This window comes from Chiloscyllium plagiosum, unplaced genomic scaffold (genome assembly GCF_037043375.1).
Source record: "Chiloscyllium plagiosum isolate Xiang-an unplaced genomic scaffold, Cpla_swu_hap1 HiC_scaffold_20, whole genome shotgun sequence".
In the NCBI taxonomy this organism is placed as follows: domain Eukaryota; kingdom Metazoa; phylum Chordata; class Chondrichthyes; order Orectolobiformes; family Hemiscylliidae; genus Chiloscyllium; species Chiloscyllium plagiosum.
In genome coordinates, this window is record NW_028270158.1 from 41,976,863 (window position 1) to 41,995,544 (window position 18,682).

The 18,682-nt window shown below is 45.4% G+C and overlaps 2 protein-coding genes across 5 annotated transcripts in view; one reads left to right on the forward strand and one right to left on the reverse strand.

Annotated features, from left to right (window-relative positions):
* The window catches only part of LOC122560639 (SEC14-like protein 5), a 37,218-nt gene extending 35,781 nt beyond the window's left edge, over positions 1–1,437 (reverse strand). The window contains exon 1 of one of the 2 annotated variants that reach the window (XM_087997869.1): positions 1,300–1,437. The gene's annotated coding sequence lies outside the window, so the exon portion shown is untranslated. Of the gene's footprint in view, positions 1–395; positions 820–1,299 lie in introns of those variants that run through there. The other variant, XM_043711493.2, reaches the window with a different exon arrangement.
* LOC122560638 (heme oxygenase 2-like) overlaps positions 1,376–18,682 on the forward strand; it is a 31,070-nt gene continuing 13,763 nt past the window's right edge. The window contains exon 1 of one of the 3 annotated variants that reach the window (XM_087997870.1): positions 1,376–1,512. Coding sequence is in view for 1 of the 3 variants with exons in the window: in XM_043711488.2 (XP_043567423.1) it covers positions 16,286–16,356 (71 nt within the window). In the remaining 2 variants the exon portion in view is untranslated. Of the gene's footprint in view, positions 1,513–15,867; positions 15,892–16,140; positions 16,357–18,682 lie in introns of those variants that run through there. The other 2 variants (XM_043711490.2, XM_043711488.2) reach the window with 2 other exon arrangements.

Here is an 18,682-nt window from a genome sequence, read left to right on the forward strand (position 1 = left end):
CCTAGTCAGGACCCTCACCTGGTCAGGACCCTCACCTGGACAGGACCCTCACCTGGTCAGGACCCTCACCTGAACAGGGCCCTCACCTGGACAGGACCCTCACCTGGTCAGGACCCTCACCTGGACAGGACCCTCACCTGGACAGGACCCTCACCTGGTCAGGACCCTCACCTGGACAAGACCCTCACCTGCAGCAAACTAAAGGAGGATAAAACAGAGAACTCGGCCTCGAAGACTCCAGTCCAAGAATCGTTCATGGAGTTGTTTATGTGAAGGGCTCGGCATTGCCAACCTACATTCCTTAGCGGAGGCAGCGGGTTGCTACTTGTAAGAGATCTTGTTCTCTTCACTCTGTGGATTTGGCTCATTTAACTCTACTCGCGCACAGGCCTCACCTGAACGGGAATCAAACTTTACCAAGTTCTCCGGGTCATCAATCTCTCGAAATGATTTGAAAGTTTGTTCCAATATCCCAGTTCGGATCAGAGGCTATTGAGCTGAAAGGTTTACTCTGCTCCTCTGTCTGTTGATGCTGCCTGACACACTGAGTGTTTCCAGCATTTTCTGGCTCTAAATTCCCATTTTCTTAATGCCTTCAATTCGAGTCCCAATGTCCCCCAAACACTCCCGTCTCATTACTTTCCCAATACGAAGGCTCCAAAAGTCCTAAATGGTTTCCTCTTGGAATCTCGGTCTTCAATTCCCTTCATGTTGGCTGAAACAAATGTATCAACGACTTCAAAGTAACACGGAGTTGCGATCGGTGGCAACAGAGCTCACTTCGAAAACCTGCTACATATCCGGGGATAAGAGCAGCCGGCGAGTCCTTACTTGATTTTGGGCCATTAGCTCCGCCCTCAGGCAAGCTGATATTGGGTGGTAAATCTCGGATAGGGAGTATGTGTCTATGTGTGTGTGTGTGAGAGAGAGAGAGAGACTGTGTGTGTCTCTGTGTCTGTCTATGTGACTGTATGTGTCTGAGTGTGTGTGACTGTGTCTCTGTGTCTGTCTGTGTGACTGTATGTGTCTGAGTGTGTGTGACTGTATGTCTGTGACTGTGTGTGTGTCACTGTGTGTCTGTGAGTGTGTGACTGTGTCTGCGAGTGTGTCTGTGTGTCTGTGTCAATGTGTGTCCGTGAGTGTGTATGTGACTGTGTCTGTGAATCTGTGTGTCTGTATCTATGTCTGTGTGTGTGTCTGTGAGAGTGTGTGACTGTATGTGTTACAGTGTGTGAAACGAAACTCTGAGCGCACCGGGACAGAACGCGCCGAAGCCCAGCGCAGAGCCCGTTTCCTTACCAGAAAAAGCCGAGCTGCCTCAAAGGTTACTTCCAAGCCTGACTGCTGCTGTTCTGTGAAACGACAGACAAATGGTGACGGCATTTCAATCTCGCCGCTTTCTCCAGGTCGGCTGTTGTTCTTTGTACAAAGTCAGGAAGAATACAGTACATGTTCGCCAGTCCCGAATTCGCCTCTGAAATAGTTCACTTGTCCCACTCACACCAGGAAAAGGTAGGGTTCGGATTCAAACGAGTGTGATTTGAAGTCAGTCTAGAAAGAGACAGGCAGATTTCCAACGCAAATTGCGACAGCAACAGTGACTGCTGCTCGGATTAATTGATTGTAGTTGTGGATGTGAGGCTTTCGCAATATTGCATGCATCAGCTCCACAACACAAAAGCACCTCGCTTACCCAGGGCATGGCCGATACTCTTTCACTGGGAAATATTTCAAAGGGAGCTTCGCTGTTGGCATGAAGTCGCGTTTGGTAATTCTTACAACGACCAAACTCCCCAAACCGATCTACCCACCCCGCCCCATCACCATGGAAACGGCACTCCAAACGTGTTTGCCAAACAGTTTCCTTTTTGTCTTTAATGATTGAACGTGTCAGACTCCCAGGAGAAGTGCAGTTCCTCTTCGCCATCTGTTCCTTATTGTACACATCCCACCCTCCAGGTCACTTCACATTTGTTCCAGCCAACATGAGACAGTTCATAAATTTGCACAAAGCATTTCTGTGGGAATCTACAGGAGTCTCTTCTACTGATTTCTTTGCTAATGGAGGTGTTATCTTGCTGCAGGAATGCAGTTACTGCTCACTCTCTGGTACTTTGCCTGCACTTCCTTTCCCAACATGATCTGGGTTTACTTCAGCGACAGTCAGTTCCATTTTCTCCTCAATAAGCACCCGCATTGTTTTAGGGAATTATCTCGATAGCGATCATCACAGGGTGCTGGGACACCCGAAAATCACGGCAGTTAGGGCCGGGAAACCAGCCACAATCATTCTGGTGAGTGATCTCAGCCGAAACGGTGGGGTAACGGGGCGACATTTACGCTGGAGAAACGAGAGGAGCCGTCAGAGAACTGCAGAGATTCCCCATGATATTTGGCTCAAAACCTTATGATATTTGAAGGCTGTCCAATGGTAATACGAAAAGTTAACTATAACAACATGGTTTAATTCGATTCCAAATACAGATATTCAACAAATGTAATAATGTCTACAAGTACTCTAACTTTAAACATTTAAACGTCAAGAACATAGAGTTCTCCCTCAGACCATGAGAGCTGTGCACAGTGCGAGGAAGTCATTAGATCTCCCCATTCCTATCCATCCACAGGTACAGTGCTTAGTCAGGAAGTTATCCCAGCCTTAGTTTCACTCGCTCAGTTCCAGTACTTACATGGTTAATTTCACTTGGTCTCCTCGATCCAAAATGTGCAGAGTTACTCTTGGTTCCAGTAACTATCGGTTGGCAGGGCTGCTTCAATCTGAGCACACCGAGGCAGCGCCGGCAGCAGCTGGGTCTGCCCTGAACCGCGAGGAACCACAAATGGACGTGGATCCTCTGAACACATTCTCTGTTCGAAATGCGTGCTTATTGTCTGGTGAAGCTGAGATATTAACCTAACTCGCCTTGATCTCAAGGGGATTCTTTTGTGCAACCACTAACAAGCAGGGCGCCTGGGTGAGTTGCCCCTGCAGTCCCTCATGCAGTCTCATACAAGTTAGCGTATGTTGGTGTTCCCCTCTCCACAATCAGGATGCATTGCTGGCTCATTTCCATCTCAGTCATTACATCACTCGACTCCGCAATTAGTAGCATCTCAGTTTCAAAGCGAGCTCCAGTGATATTCTATCCACTAAGCTGTGCGATCAAAGCCAAAACTAACAAATTCGAAAGGTAACAGCAACCCAAGGCCTGGCTTCTGCTATATACTGTATAGTGAACCCAGGTTCCCCACTGCCCAGTTTTCGAATTCGTGATACATGTTGTCAAGGGAGTGACCAAACTCTCATTTAAAAACGTGATGTAGAGGTGCCGGAATTGGACTGGGGTGGACAAAGTTAAAAATCACACAACACCGGGTTATAGTCCAACAGGCTTATTTGGAAGCATTAGCTTTCCGAACACTGCTCCTTCATCAGGTGGCTGTGGAGCACGATCATAAGACAGAATTTATAGCAAAAGATCACAGCGTCAAACAACTGATACCATATGTTGAACAAATCTAGATTGCTGGTAAATCTTTCATCTTTTAGAATGGGTTGCAGGTTCCGATTCATTAATATGTAAATCCCAGAACTTCTGTCAAGTCACATTCTCCAGCCAATTTAAAGTCTTATAAAAAACGTGACATCTCAGCTCAGACCATGCATTAAAGGTGTCAGATTAGAGTCTGTCTGTATCCCAATCTTGAGTCAGACTGGTTCTATTTCCAATGTAGGAATTTATAACATGTTATATGGATTGACTGTCTGCAATGACTGCCAGCAGACTGTGCGCTTTTTGAACAAGATGGAATGTATCTGCAATTACAATTCTGAAAATGCAAATTCATCCCAAATGCGTGTGTGTGCATGTGAGTGTGTATGAGCGTGACAGAGTAAAGGTCTCTGAGAATGTGTGTGCGTGCATGTCACACTACAGGTGACCCCACCATTTACACTCACACACACACAAACAAACATACACACACTCTTACATACTCACACACACATGCAGACCCTCTCTCAGACACACACATACATCCCCCATACTCATACCCACCCACACACCCTCTCACAGACTTATACTCCGTCACACTCATGCACACACTCAACCAAGCATGTACACACACTCATACTCACTATAAACACACACACACATTCTCTCTCTCTCTCTCTCCCTCTCACATGCAGGCACACACACGTATAAGTCTATGGGATGAATTTCCACTTTCAAAATTGTACTTGCAGATACATTCTATTTTGTTCAAAAAGCACACAGTCTGCAGGCAGTCAATCCATATAACATGTTATAAATTCCTACTTTAGAAATAGAACCAGTCTGACTCAAGATCGGGACACAGATAGACTCTAACCCACTAAGCTGAGATGCCACCTTTTTTTTATATAAATCCTTAAGTTATCTTGAGAATGCGACTTGAAAGAAGTTCTGGGATTTACATATCAATTAACTGAAACTTGCAACCCATTCTAAATGATGAAAGACTTAACAGCAACATAGGTTTGTTCAATATATCATACCACTAGCATGACACTGCGATCTTTTGCTAAACTCTGTGTCTTATGATCCTGCTCCACAGCTACCTGATGAAGGATCAGCGCTCGGAAAAATAGTACTTCCAAATAAACTTGTTGGACTATAACCTTGTGTTGTGTGATTTTTAACTTTTTTAAAGACAATCTATCTCCTGATCCATTATCTCACAGTTTGGAAGGGATCGCTCATAAGAGAAGAAACAGTTGATACTGAACATCTCACACTGTCATATGATGATATCAACAAAATACAGAGCAATTATCTTAGTTCAGGAATTCAGGATGTAGAAGCAGCTTAGGGAGAGATGAGGAATTATAAAAGCATGAAGTAATTTATGGTAATTTTGTGCAAGCATTTCCCACCCCCAAAAAGGAGCAATACAGTAGGGTGAAGTATTAAAAAAAAGAAAGCATATAGATTGAAAAAAAAACCAGAGAGTCAAAGATAGCCTTGATAAGGAGTTCACAGAATTATTTCAGGATAGTACTTTAGAACTACACATTCTGGAGTCAACAAGAGAGCAAGGTCCATTAGATGAGGTATGTGGAATGAGATAGAATTAATCATCTCATAGAAAAGGTACCCTTAGGTAGTCGCAACAATGGAATGACTAAGTTTTACATTCAGTTTTAAAGCGGGAGAAATGAGTCCAAGACAAATATTTTCAAATTAGATAAAGGTAATGATGAGACCATGAAAACAGACCTAGCAGATTTGAACTAACAATTTAGTTTGATATTAATAGAAGTACAATGGCAGACAATGAAAGAGATATTTCAGAATAACAGAGCTGTTACACTTCAAAAGGAAAGAACAATTCTGAGGGAAGATCCACCATTGTAGCGATTTGAGTGATTAACTAAAAAGATAAAATATACTATCTATCCTATAGGAAAAGCATTCAGTTACACAAAGGTGGGTGGAAATCAGAAGATTGAACAGAATCTATAAAGAAGCAAAGAATGACTAAAAGGTTAACAAGGGAAAATTAGTACATGAGAGAAAGCTATAAATATAAAAAGAGCTAGTAAGAATTTCTACAGATAGTTTAAAAAGAAGAGTTAACAAAGTGAGTATTGATCCTATAAAAAGTGAGTATGGGGAATTACGAATGGGAATTAAGGATAGTGCAGATGAATTGATCAAGTATTTTGCATGGGTCTTCACTGTAGAGGATGTAGGTAACATCCCAGAAATGGCTGTAAATCAAGAAGGTGCAACTTAGAGTCATTGAGTCACAGAGATGTACAGCACGGAAACAGACCCTTCAGTCCAACTCGTCCATGCCGACCAGATATCCCAACCTAATCTAATACCACCCGGCCAATATCCCTCCAAACCCTTCCTATTCATATACCCATCCAGATGCCTTTTAAATGCTGCAATTTTATTAGCCTCCACCACTTCCACTAGCACCTCATTCCACACACACACCACCCACTGCGTGAAAAAATTGCCCCTGAGGACTCTTTTATATCTTTCCCCTCTCACCCTAAACCTATACCCTCGAGTTTTGGATTCCCTCACCCTAGGGAAAAGATCTTGTCTATCCATGCTCCTCATGATTTTATAAATCTCTATAAGGTCAACCCTCAGCCTCTAATGCTCCAGGGAAAACAGCCCCAGCCTATTCCACCTCTCCCTATAGCTCAAATCCTCTAACCCTGGCAACATCCTTGTAAATCTTTTCTGAGCCCTTTCAAGTTTCACAACATCCTTCCGATAGGAAGGAAACCAGAATTGCACGCAATATTCCAACAGTGGCCTAACTGATGTTCTATACAGTTGCAACATGACCTCGCAACTCCTGTACTCAATACTCTGACCAATAAAGGAAAGCATACCAAACACCTTCTTCACTATCCTATCTACCTGCGACTCCACTTTCAAGGAGCTATGAACCTGTACTCCAAGGTCTCTTGGTTTAGCAATACTCCCTAGGACCTTACTATTAAGTGTATACATCCTACTAAGATTTGCTTTGCCAAACTGCAGCACCTCGCATTTATCTAAATTAAACTCCATCTGCAACTCCTCAGCCCATTGGCTCATCTGATTAAGATCCTGTTGTAATCGGAGATAACCTTCTTCGCTGTCCACTACACCTCCAATTTTGGTGCCATCTGCAAACTTACTAACTATGCCTCTTAAGCTCGCATCCAAATCATTTACATAAATGACGAAAAGTAGTGCAGTCAACACCGATCTTTGTGGCATTCCACTGGTCACAGGCCTCCAGTCTGAGAAACAACCCTCCATCACTATCCTCTGTCTTCTGTATCCAAATGGCTAGTTCTCCCAGTATTCCATGAGATCTAACCTTACTAACCAGTCTCCCATGGGGAACCTTGTTGAAGACCTTATTGAAGTCCATATACAGAGGAACCTCGATTATCGAACGAGATGGGCGGGCACTATTTTGTTCGAATAATCGATTTTTCCGTTAATTGATTTCCACTGGGGCTAGGAGTTTTCTGTGAAGTCTGCTCCCCGTTCAGGAGACGAGGCAGCAGCACACTGCACTTGAGACCCCATTCCCTGCCCACCCTCAACAGCGTCTGCTCCCACCTCACGCCCCTGCCCGCCCCCAACCCCTTCCGCTCCCACCCCACCTCCAACCCAACCAATAGCCCCCCCATCCGCTCTCACACCGGCCCTCCTGTCCACCTCACGCCCGTCCTCAAACCCATTCCCCCAACCCCGCACCCCCGTCCATCCCTACCCACCGTTCGACGTCCTTCAGCGTCCCCACCCATCCCGCAACACCCTCCCCCCAGGCCACTCTCCTTTTCCAGGGCAGCTGGACTGGACAGAAAGGCTGCTGCTGCCTTTGTGGGCTAAGTCTGCAAATAGCGTACGCACACACACGCACAACAATTTGACAGGTTTCACCTCCGCCCTGTACAGGACAATGTTGGAGAGATTGTCTAGGGAAGGGGGTTTAGGATTCACCCCTATGTAGAACTCCAGGGAAAGTGTGGGGCGAGAGAGAGAGTATGGGAGGTCAGTCATTTAGAGACGGTACCTGGATTGTCCAAGACTGTTCTTGGCTGCAAGTTCATTTTTAATCATTGTACCTGTAAACAAAAGATGCAATCAAGGTTGAAACAGCTCTTTGAAGTAATGTTTCACTTGGGACCTTGAGATCCCCTTCGGATAATCCAATATTCGGATAATTGATATTCGAAGTTCCTTTGTAGAGCATGTCTACCGCTCTGCCCTCATCAATCCTCTTTGTTACTTCTTCAAAAAACTCAATCAAGTTTGTGAGACATGATTTCTCAAGCACAAAGCCATGTTGACTATCCCTAACCAGTCCTTGCTTTTCCAAATACATGTACATCCTGTCCCTCAGGATTCCCTCCAACAATTTGCCCACCAACGACATCAGGCTCACTGGTCTATAGTTCCCTGGCTTGTCTTTACCACCTTTCTTAAATAGTGGCACGATGTTAGCCAATCTCCAGTCTTCCACACCTCACCCGTGACAATTGATAATACAAATGTATCACCAAGAGGCCCAGCAATCACTTTCCTAGCTTCCCACAGAGTTCTAGGGTATACTTGATTATGTTCTGGGGACTTATCCACTTTTGTGCATTTCAAGATATCCAGCCCTTCCTCCTCTGTAATATGGACATTTTTCAAGATGTCACCATCTATTTCCCTACATTCTATATCTTCCATGTCCTTTTCCACAGTAAATACTGATGCAAAATATTCATTTAGTATCTCCCCCATCACCTGTGGCTCCACACAAAGGCTGCCTTGCTGATCTTTGAGGAGCCCTATTTTCTCTCTAGTTACTCTTTTGTCCTTAATGTATTTGTAAAAACCCTTTGGATTTTCCTTAACTCCATTTGCCAAAGCTATCTTATGTCCTATACTGCCTTTATACTCTTCTAAGGATTCATTCGATTTATCCTGTCTATACCTGACATATGCTTTCTTCTCTTTCTTAACCAAACCCTCAATTTCTTTGGTCATCCAGCATTCCCTATACCTACCAGCCTTCCCTTTCATCCTAACAGGAATATACTGTCTCTGGGCTCTCATTATCTCATTTCTGAAGGCTTCCCATTTTCCAGCCATCCCCTTACCTGCGAACATCTGCCCCTAATCAGCTTTTGAAAGTTCTTGCCTAATACCGTTAAAATTGGCCTTTCTCCAATTTCGAACTTCAAATTTTAGATCTGGTCTATCTTTTTCCATCACTATTTTAAAACTAAGAGAATTATGATTGCTGGCCCTAAAGTGGTCCCCCACTGACACCTCAGTAACCTGTCCTGCCTTATTTCCCAAGAGTAGGTCAAATTTTGCACCTTATCTTGTGGGTACATCCACATACTAAATCAAAAAATGTTCTTGTAATAAATTCCTTTCCATCTAAACCCTTAACACTATGGCAGTCTCAGTCTATGTTTGGAAAGTTAAAGTCCCCTACCATAACCACCCTATTATTCTTACAGATAATTGAGATCTCCTTACAAATTTGTTTCTCAATTTCCCTATTATATTAGAGGCTCTATAATACAATCCCAATAAGGTGATCATCCCTTTCTTATTTCTCAGTTGAACCGAAATAACTTCCCTGGAAGTACTTCTGGGAATATCCTCCCTCAGTGCAGCTGTAATGCAATCCATTATAAAAAATGCCACTTCCTCTCCTCTCTTGCCTCCCTTTCTGTCCTTCCTGTAGCATTTGTATCCTGGAACATTAAGCTGTCAGTCGTGTCCATCCCTGAGCCATGTTTCTGTAATTGCTATGATACCCCAGTCCCATGTTCCTAACATGCCCTGAATTCACCTGCCTTTCCTGTTAAACCCCTTGCATTGAAATAAATGCAGTTTAATTTATCAGTCCTACCTCGTTCTCTGCTTTGTCCTTGCCTGCCCTGACTGTTTGAGTCACTTTTCTCAACTGTACCAGTCTCAGATTGATCTCTTTCCTCAGTATCTCCCTGGGTCCCGCACCCCCACCCCCCAACTTAATAGTTTAAATCCTCCCGAGCAGCTCTAGCAAATCTCTCTGCCAGTATATTAGTCCTCTTCCAATTTAGGTGCAATCCGTCCTTCTTGTACAGGTCACTGTACTAAAGAGATTCCAATGATCCAAAAATCCTTCTCCCATACACCAGCTCCTCGGCAATGCATTTCTCTGCTCTGTCCTCCTATTCCTGCCTTCACTAGCTTGTAGTACCAGGAGTAATCCAGATAGTACTACTCTTGAGGACCTCCTTTTTAAATTTCTGCTTAATCACCCTTCAGAATATCAACTTTTTCCCTTCTTACATCATTGGTTCCAATGTGTACAATGACCTCCTGCTGGCCTCTCTCCCCCTTGAGAACATTCTGCACCCTCTCTGAGACACCCTTGATCCTGACACCAGGAAGCAACACACCATTCTGATTTTTTGCAGCTGGTCACAGAAATGTCTGTCTGTACCTCGGACTAGAGACTCCCCTGACACAATCGATCTCTTGGAACCCGATGTACCCCTCATTGCATTACAGCCAGTCTCAATACCAGAAAGGGCCAATGATTTCTAAGTTGTTGATTTCACAAAGATATGTATGAAAATAATTTGTGGAGAGGATTTATGAAGGCAGCAAAGGCATATTGATATGCTGAGTGAGCAAAGTGCAGGCAAATGGAGTATACTGTAGGAAATGTAGAATTGTCCATTTTGCCAGGATGAATTTTAAAAAATCTAAATCCTGAGATATTACAGGGCTCTGAGATGTAGATGGATTTGAGTGTCATAGTGCATGAATTGCACAAGGTTAGGTTGCAAGTACAGCAAGAAATGAGGAAAATTAATTGAGTGTTCTAATATAATGCAAGGTTGGTACAAAAGTGCAAAGGCTATACTTCAGTGATCCGGACATTGGTAAGGCCACATGTAGTGTACTGTGCACAGTATGAATCTCTTATTTAAGAAAGGATGTAAATGCACTGGAACAATTTCAGAGAAGACTAAGACTAAGACATAGAACGGTTGGGTTGTATACACAGCCCAGACAATCACACAAGCCAATCTCCCAACTATGGGCTCCAACCAAACTTCCCACTGCCGCCAGAAAGGCAGCCAACATCATCAAAGAACCCTCCCACCCATATAATACTCTCTTCCAACATCCTCAGGCAGAAGATACTGAATCTTAAACACATGTACCAACAGGTTCAAGAACAACTTCTTCCCTGCTGTTATTAGACTGCTGAGTGGACCTGATTTCAAATCTCCTGTTCAGCTGTAACCTTGCATGCCTTGCTCTGTCTAAACACCCTAAGATTTATATGTCCTTTTATGTTATGATCTGCCTGTACTGCACGCAAAACAAAACTTTTCATTGTACCTAAATACATGCAGCAACAATAAATCAAATCAATTTTTTGGGAAAAAGTTGAACACGCTAGGCTTGAATCTGTTGGAGTTCAAAAGGTGCAAGAACAGTCTTAATTGAAACATATATGATCTTAAAAGGTCTTGACAGGGTATTTATAGAAGAGGAAGGTTCTAGAATGAGGGGTCACCTTTTAAAAAACAAGAGGTCACCTATTTAAGATAGAGATAAGGAGAAATTTTAAGGAGGGTCATTAATCTTTGGAATTCTCTTCCATATAAGAAGCAGAGTCCTTGAATATTTTTAAAATAGAGACATAGATTCTTGATAGGCAAGGGAGTGTAAGGTTATTGGGGGCAGACAGGAATGTGGAGTAATCAGACCAGCCATGATCCTGTTGAGGGGGGAAGTGCTCTTTAAATTTCCCGGTCCAAATTTGTATGTTTGTATATAAGTTCATCTGTCCAATATTTATTCCTCAATCAACATCACAAAAACAAATGGTAACTTCATGACAACATTTACTGCCACAATGACTAGATTCAAAAATATTTAATGGGTGTAAAACACTTTGGGGTGAACTCTGATAGTGAAAGTGCTATTGAAATATAAGCATTTTTTGAAGCCCAAATGATCAAGTAAAATCCTAGAATACAGACCCATCCTGATACTGTCACTATTGAGCCTTCATCAAGTTACTTTCCACAGATAAAATTTCTATGGTCTACGGATCAGGTATCCCATGGAGAGGTTGGGTTACCTCTGTTTGCAATCTAACCTTTAAACTACTCTGAATCTGCAATCTATACAGCAATGAATAAACACTACACTAACTGCCTTATTGCAAGTGTTCACTACCGTTGGAAATATCTCTTTTATTGTGTGCTATCTTCCTCCAGACTGACTACCTTTATAAGTTCTGTGGTATTGTTCTCAATGTCTGAGCCAGACAATTTACTTCTATCTGTGTTACTTATCTTGAAACTCAAGTGCAGAACTTGGCAAGGGTAAAAAATAGCGCTGGTGACACTGAATTCAGAAGTTGTGGTTAATTATTGTCAAGTTTGCATCTTACCAGCTTGACATTTCTAAAATGAAAAATACAGGGAAGGAACTATTACTTCAAAATATTTAGAATGGGTTTTAAGAACAGCATTGTTGATCATGACTTCACAGTTTAAAAGGTCAATAGTTACGTAAATCAAGAAGTTGCATTTCTATATTACCTATCCACAACAATGCTTTTACAGCCAATGAAACACTTCTGACATTTTGTCACTGGGACAATTAGGTATTAAACCTGCCATTGTTTGCACAGCAAGCTCCCACATGCAGCAATATAATAATGACTAGGTAATTTCCATTAGTGAAGTTGGTTGAAAGTTAAATATTGACCAGAACACCAGGGAGAACTCCTTTGTTCTTTTTCAAATAGTACCATGAGATCTGTTACATCCATCAGAGAGGGCAGACTACGTCTCAATTTAACATTTCATCCAAAAGATAGCACCTCCAACAATGCAGCGCTGGACTGTCAATCTAGATTAAGTGCTGAAGTGTTGGAATTGAGTTTCAACCCATTTCCTACTGACTCAGAGGCAAATGTCTCAAACAGAGCAAACAGAAAACTGTAGGCAATTATATTTTGCTGGGAGTGGAAAATGTACAAAGTAGTTATTCCATCATTATGACGTGAGGAAGGGTCATGCTGTCCTTTTTTTTTTAAACCCCTACCAATTCACTACAACAAATATTTGCATTTATTTTCTTTCTTTAGCTCATAGTTATCCCATTTCAATTAAACTTAACCAGATAACTGAAAGACTGTGTAACGCTCTGGAAGAAACTTCTGTGTGTTGCTGCAGTGATTCCTGTTTTGGTATATATTGTAGTCACAGTGCACTTATTGTTAGAGGGGAGGATGCTAATTCCCAGTGAGAAGGACACCATGTGTAAAACTGTAATAGGATAGTAAATTGGTGTTATTTTCTCAAGTTAATAATCTAGGGAATTATCCATCCATTCAGCATTTTGACTTTTACTTTGGTCTCCATTTTCTTCACCTCTCTCAGTAATCTTAAATTTTCAAACTATTATTTTCCAATTCTAAGATTAGATGGTTGTTCTATTGTTGTGGTTAAACATTTTTAATTAAACTAATCCCTAGGTTTTTTTTTGCAAGTCTTCCCACTTAACCTGTTTATGGAAATTCCTGTTTTTCCCTCTGGGGACTGGATTATGGAAGACTGATTAGAGTATTTTGTACTTTAGTCTCCTAGGATTTTGTTTCGTTTGGTAAACAACTGAAAGACTTGCAATTTCATCAACTTAGCCACCTTTAGAGCAATTGCTCCATTTCCTCATTCTATTCTTTCTGGCATTGCTGTATCCAGCTGCGACACACTTCCTTGACTACAGCAACCCTCTAGTGCTTTGTCAAAATGGCTAATCGTTCATGTGTAACTGCCAACGGCTATTCAGCTTTGGGGGAAGTACTAAAGAATTAAAGCCCAAACACAAAGATCAAATGCACACAGCTTTCAGCAGGGATCATTGTCTCATACGATCAGGAGCAGGATTCAGCCACCTTTTCTCTGTCTCCCTACCTCAGAAAAGCCTCAGGCATCTGTCACTGAATCCCAGTAATTGATTACACTCATGATCTTTTTCCCCACTGCTGGGAATATTTTCCTTTGTGTGTCCTAACACAAAACTGCTGAGTTCTTCAACATATTTTTATATTACACAATAAAGGAAGTGCTTCGTCTCTGATGGGCTCAGCTGAATTGTAACGGATGTGCTGCAGGCATGGATTATTGTACAGTAATTAGCAAACAAGACATTCTTCAAGGTGGTGAGATAGTTGGATTATATGCTGTTCCAAAAGTATTTATATTTCAAGAATTTTTAAGACAGTCTTGTGTGAAAATCAGATACTAGGCTTGTCAGAGTGAACTGTGATCTACAAATATGAATATGTTTGTACATAGTCCTCGTTCAATGTTTTGCATATTTCCATCACAATTAAACAAAATGTTTGTAAAATATACTCAAGTTTGGCTAACTCAGCAAAGACAAAACACAAACAAACCTAAAATAAAAAAAGAAAGTGCTGAAAAAGCTCAGTGGTTTAGGCTGCATCTTTGGAAAGAGAAAGAATTAATATTTAGAGTCCAATGATTTGTCTTTGAAACTGAAACATAAACTGATACAGTTCCAAAAGCAAAGAGTCACTGGACTCAAAATGTTAACTCTGCTCCTCACTATTTTTATTTCAGATCTTCAGTATCCACAGTATTTGACCTTTATTAGAAACCACTGAACTGGGAAGAATTTAAACATGGAAATTGAATTTTTCCCTTGAAACAGAATTTATTAATAAAATTTGTAAAAGTACATTACAAAACATCTTAACTTGAAAATTATAGGAAGTACAATAAAATTCAACATGTCCCCATAGAACATGTTCCACTCTTAGGCACCAAGAGATTTTGGAACTCTGGAATTCTCTCCCTAAAAGCTTTTGTGTGCTGGATGTCAACTGGAACTTTCAAGATTGAATTTGATAGGCTTTTTTGGGTAAGTGTGTGGTGGAAAAGATCTTTGCTATTTCACTCCTGACCAGGCTGGTACTAATTTGTGCTGGACTTTTGTATCAGATGAACTTGTTTCCCTCTATTTGGCGTAACAAATCTTTATGATTTGACACATGTCTCTGTCAATCTGCCCTCTAACATTCTATTAACTCAAAGAAATATAAGCCATCTTTATGTGAGTTGACCTCAATGCAACCCTTTAAGCCCTGGTATAATTTTGGTGAATATACACTGCAGCCCCTCTCAAAGCCCAATGCATCTTCCAGAATCTCACCCTGTCTAAATCCAAGTGCAGTTCTCCAGAAATCAGCCGGGCAAGATTCTGTGGAACTGAATAATAGCTTGCATTCTCTTTGTAATCCAAGTCTGGATATAAAGGCCAATAGTCTATTAAGCTTTTAGATAACCATATGTATCTGTGTACTACATTTTAATGACTTATCTATTTGAAAAGGAGGAAGTGAGAACCACAAATGCTGGAGATCAGAGTTGAAAAGTGTGGTGCTGGAAAAGCCCAGCAGGTCAGGAAGTATCCGAGCAGCAGGAGAATCGATGTTTCGGGCATAAACCCTTCATCTAGAATGTATTTGGAGACTTAGGTTTCCTTTCCTCTTCTCGGGTCTATTATTATTCTCTCAGACATATTACCATACTTAGATCCATAGCAAATGAACTCCCAAACACTGAATTCCAAATGTCACAGTATCACTGACTCACTCAATCTATCTTTACCTTATGCATGTTTGGGCTCCTACCTTTATTAATTTATTGCACAACTGTTCACCTTGCCAGTGAACTCTTCAAACAATTTAAACTAGATTACATGACTTAACTTGCATACTGATTCTCAGCAGTTCAGTATACTTTTCAATCACTTTGTCCTCATATTTTAAGCTACTTTTCTAGTTGCAAAGGTAAAATTAAACATTCGAATTCCGACTGGATCCAAATCTAAGATATAAATGTTAATGTACAATACTGCTTCATACACCGAGAATGACGGAAAGACAACGGGAGACGGAAAACAGCCGAGAGAGAGTGAGATCAGCCATTTACCCTGTTACAATTTAATTCTGTGCTCTGGGTGCAGTGAGCACGACGGCTCAGCTGCTATCGCGATCCGACTGAAGAGGGCTGAACCCCTAAGACAGACATAATGTCGATGAGGTTAATGACAGCTATTAGTTGCGGGAGGTGGCTGCCAATCCAGATCTGTAAAGAGGCTCATCCCGTGGCCGCTACGATCCAGGAACACAGGCAGGAGCTGCGCCCACAGCGAGCGACACGGAATAGAAACCAGAGCAAAGCCGAGACCCTCAGGGTGAAACCAAGGTACAAGTCACTCTCAGCCTGAGCTCTACCTTCATCCCACAGACGTGGAAAGCGGGCCCCTCATGGTGAGTGAGGTGAAAACACCAGCCTCCGCATACTGATCAATCACTGGATTCCTACTGGAGAAGTTAGAGAGGACGTGAGGCTGAGCTCAAATTGGCGGAAAGTGCTGTGGGAGTCGCTCCATGAACAGAGACAATGTTCCACATTTAACCCTTGGAACATATCCCGGGAGTGAGGATGAGGCCACAGTTTCCACAGCAATGAACGGACGTCATGTCCGGTCACTGTGGGTTTGGTGACGTAATTTCCGTCATCGTGAAGCTAGTCGGGACAAGAGAGAGGCTTGAGGCGTTGGGCTGACTGTCCCCTTTCCTTTCCGGCATTCCTTTTCTTTAACTGTTTCGAGGAGCGATGGTCGGTCTGGGCCGTGGTTGTCATTCGTGATTATCCTCACTGATGTTGCGCACCGAGGACGCGGGGTCTCCCACAGAAGTGGGGGAGATCGGGATGGACCGAGAGGCCGCCAGGTTTGCGGGATGAGGCAGTTTGAGTGGGGGTTCAACAAACTGGATTGAGGAATGATGCAACATTCACCAGGGGTTGTTCTCCACCTGAAAGAGAAAAAAAAACCCTTGACCCTTCGTCCTTTACAAACCGATCCCCCATCCCCATTTTCTAACTCCACCTCTTCTCCACACCCCTTCCCCCACTCCTTCATCCCATCTCATCTCCTCTCTTCCCCCCCTCTCTCTTCCCCCCTCTCTCTTCCCCCCCTCTCTCTTCCCCCCCACTCTCTTCCCCCCCCTCTCTCTTCCCCCCCCTCTCTCTTCCCCCCCCTCTCTCCCCCCCCTCTCTCTTCCCCCCCCTCTCTCTTCCCCCCCTCTCTCTTCCCCCCCTCTCTCTTCCCCCCCCCTCTCTCTTCCCCCACCTCTCTCTTCCCCCCCTCTCTCTTCCCCCCCTCTCTCTTCCCCCCCTCTCTCTTCCCCCCCTCTCTTCCCCCCCCTCTCTCTCCCCCCCTCTCTCTTCCCCCCCCTCTCTCTTCCCCCCCCCTCTCTTCCCCCCCCCCTCTCTTCCCCCCCCCTCTCTTCCCCCCCCTCTCTTCCCCCCCCCCTCTCTTCCCCCCCCTCTCTCTTCCCCCCCCTCTCTTCCCCCCCCTCTCTTCCCCCCCTCTCTCTCCCCCCCCTCTCTCTTCCCCCCCCTCTCTCTTCCCCCCCCTCTCTCTTCCCCCCCCTCTCTCTTCCCCCCCCTCTCTCTTCCCCCCCCTCTCTCTTCCCCCCCCTCTCTCTTCCCCCCCCTCTCTCTTCCCCCCCCTCTCTCTTCCCCCCCTCTCTCTTCCCCCCCCCTCTCTCTTCCCCCCCCTCTCTCTTCCCCCCCTCTCTCTTCCCCCCCCTCTCTCTTCCCCCCCTCTCTCTCTTCCCCCCCCTCTCTCTTCCCCCCCCTCTCTCTTCCCCCCCCTCTCTCTTCCCCCCCCTCTCTCTTCCCCCCCTCTCTCTTCCCCCCCTCTCTCTTCCCCCCCCTCTCTCTTCCCCCCCCTCTCTCTTCCCCCCCCCTCTCTCTTCCCCCCCCCTCTCTCTCCCCCCCCTCTCTCTTCCCCCCCCCTCTCTCTTCCCCCCCCTCTCTCTTCCCCCCCCTCTCTCTTCCCCCCCCTCTCTCTTCCCCCCCCTCTCTCTTCCCCCCCCTCTCTCTTCCCCCCCCTCTCTCTCCCCCCCCTCTCTCTTCCCCCCCCTCTCTCTTCCCCCCCCTCTCTCTTCCCCCCCTCTCTCTTCCCCCCCCTCTCTCTCTTCCCCCCCCTCTCTCTCCCCCCCTCTCTCTTCCCCCCCCTCTCTCTTCCCCCCCCCTCTCTCTTCCTCCCCCCCTCTCTCTTCCCCCCCCTCTCTCTTCCCCCCCCTCTCTCTTCCCCCCCCCTCTCTCTTCCCCCCCCCTCTCTCTTCCCCCCCCTCTCTCTTCCCCCCCTCTCTCTTCCCCCCCTCTCTCTTCCCCCCCCCTCTCTCTTCCCCCCCCCTCTCTCTTCCCCCCCCCTCTCTCTTCCCCCCCCCTCTCTCTTCCCCCCCCTCTCTCTTCCCCCCCCTCTCTCTTCCCCCCCCCTCTCTCTTCCCCCCCCTCTCTCTTCCCCCCCCCTCTCTCTTCCCCCCCCCTCTCTCTTCCCCCCCCCTCTCTCTTCCCCCCCCCTCTCTCTTCCCCCCCCCTCTCTCTTCCCCCCCCTCTCTCTTCCCCCCCCCTCTCTCTTCCCCCCCCTCTCTCTTCCCCCCCCCTCTCTTCCCCCCCCCTCTCTCTTCCCCCCCCCTCTCTCTTCCCCCCCCCTCTCTCTCCCCCCCCCCTCTCTCTTCCCCCCCCCTCTCTCTTCCCCCCCCTCTCTCTTCCCCCCCCTCTCTCTTCCCCCCCCCTCTCTCTTCCCCCCCCCTCTCTCTTCCCCCCCCCTCTCTCTTCCCCCCCCCTCTCTCTTCCCCCCCCCTCTCTCTTCCCCCCCCCTCTCTCTTCCCCCCCCTCTCTCTCTTCCCCCCCCCTCTCTCTTCCCCCCCCCTCTCTCTTCCCCCCCCTCTCTCTTCCCCCCCCCCTCTCTCTTCCCCCCCCTCTCTCTTCCCCCCCCCTCTCTCTTCCCCCCCCTCTTCTCTTCCCCCCCCCTCTCTCTTCCCCCCCCCTCTCTCTTCCCCCCCCCTCTCTCTTCCCCCCCCTCTCTCTTCCCCCCCCTCTCTCTTCCCCCCCCCTCTCTCTTCCCCCCCCTCTCTCTTCCCCCCCCTCTCTCTCCCCCCCCCCTCTCTTCCCCCCCCTCTCTCTTCCCCCCCCCTCTCTCTTCCCCCCCCTCTCTCTTCCCCCCCCCTCTCTCTTCCCCCCCCCTCTCTCTTCCCCCCCCTC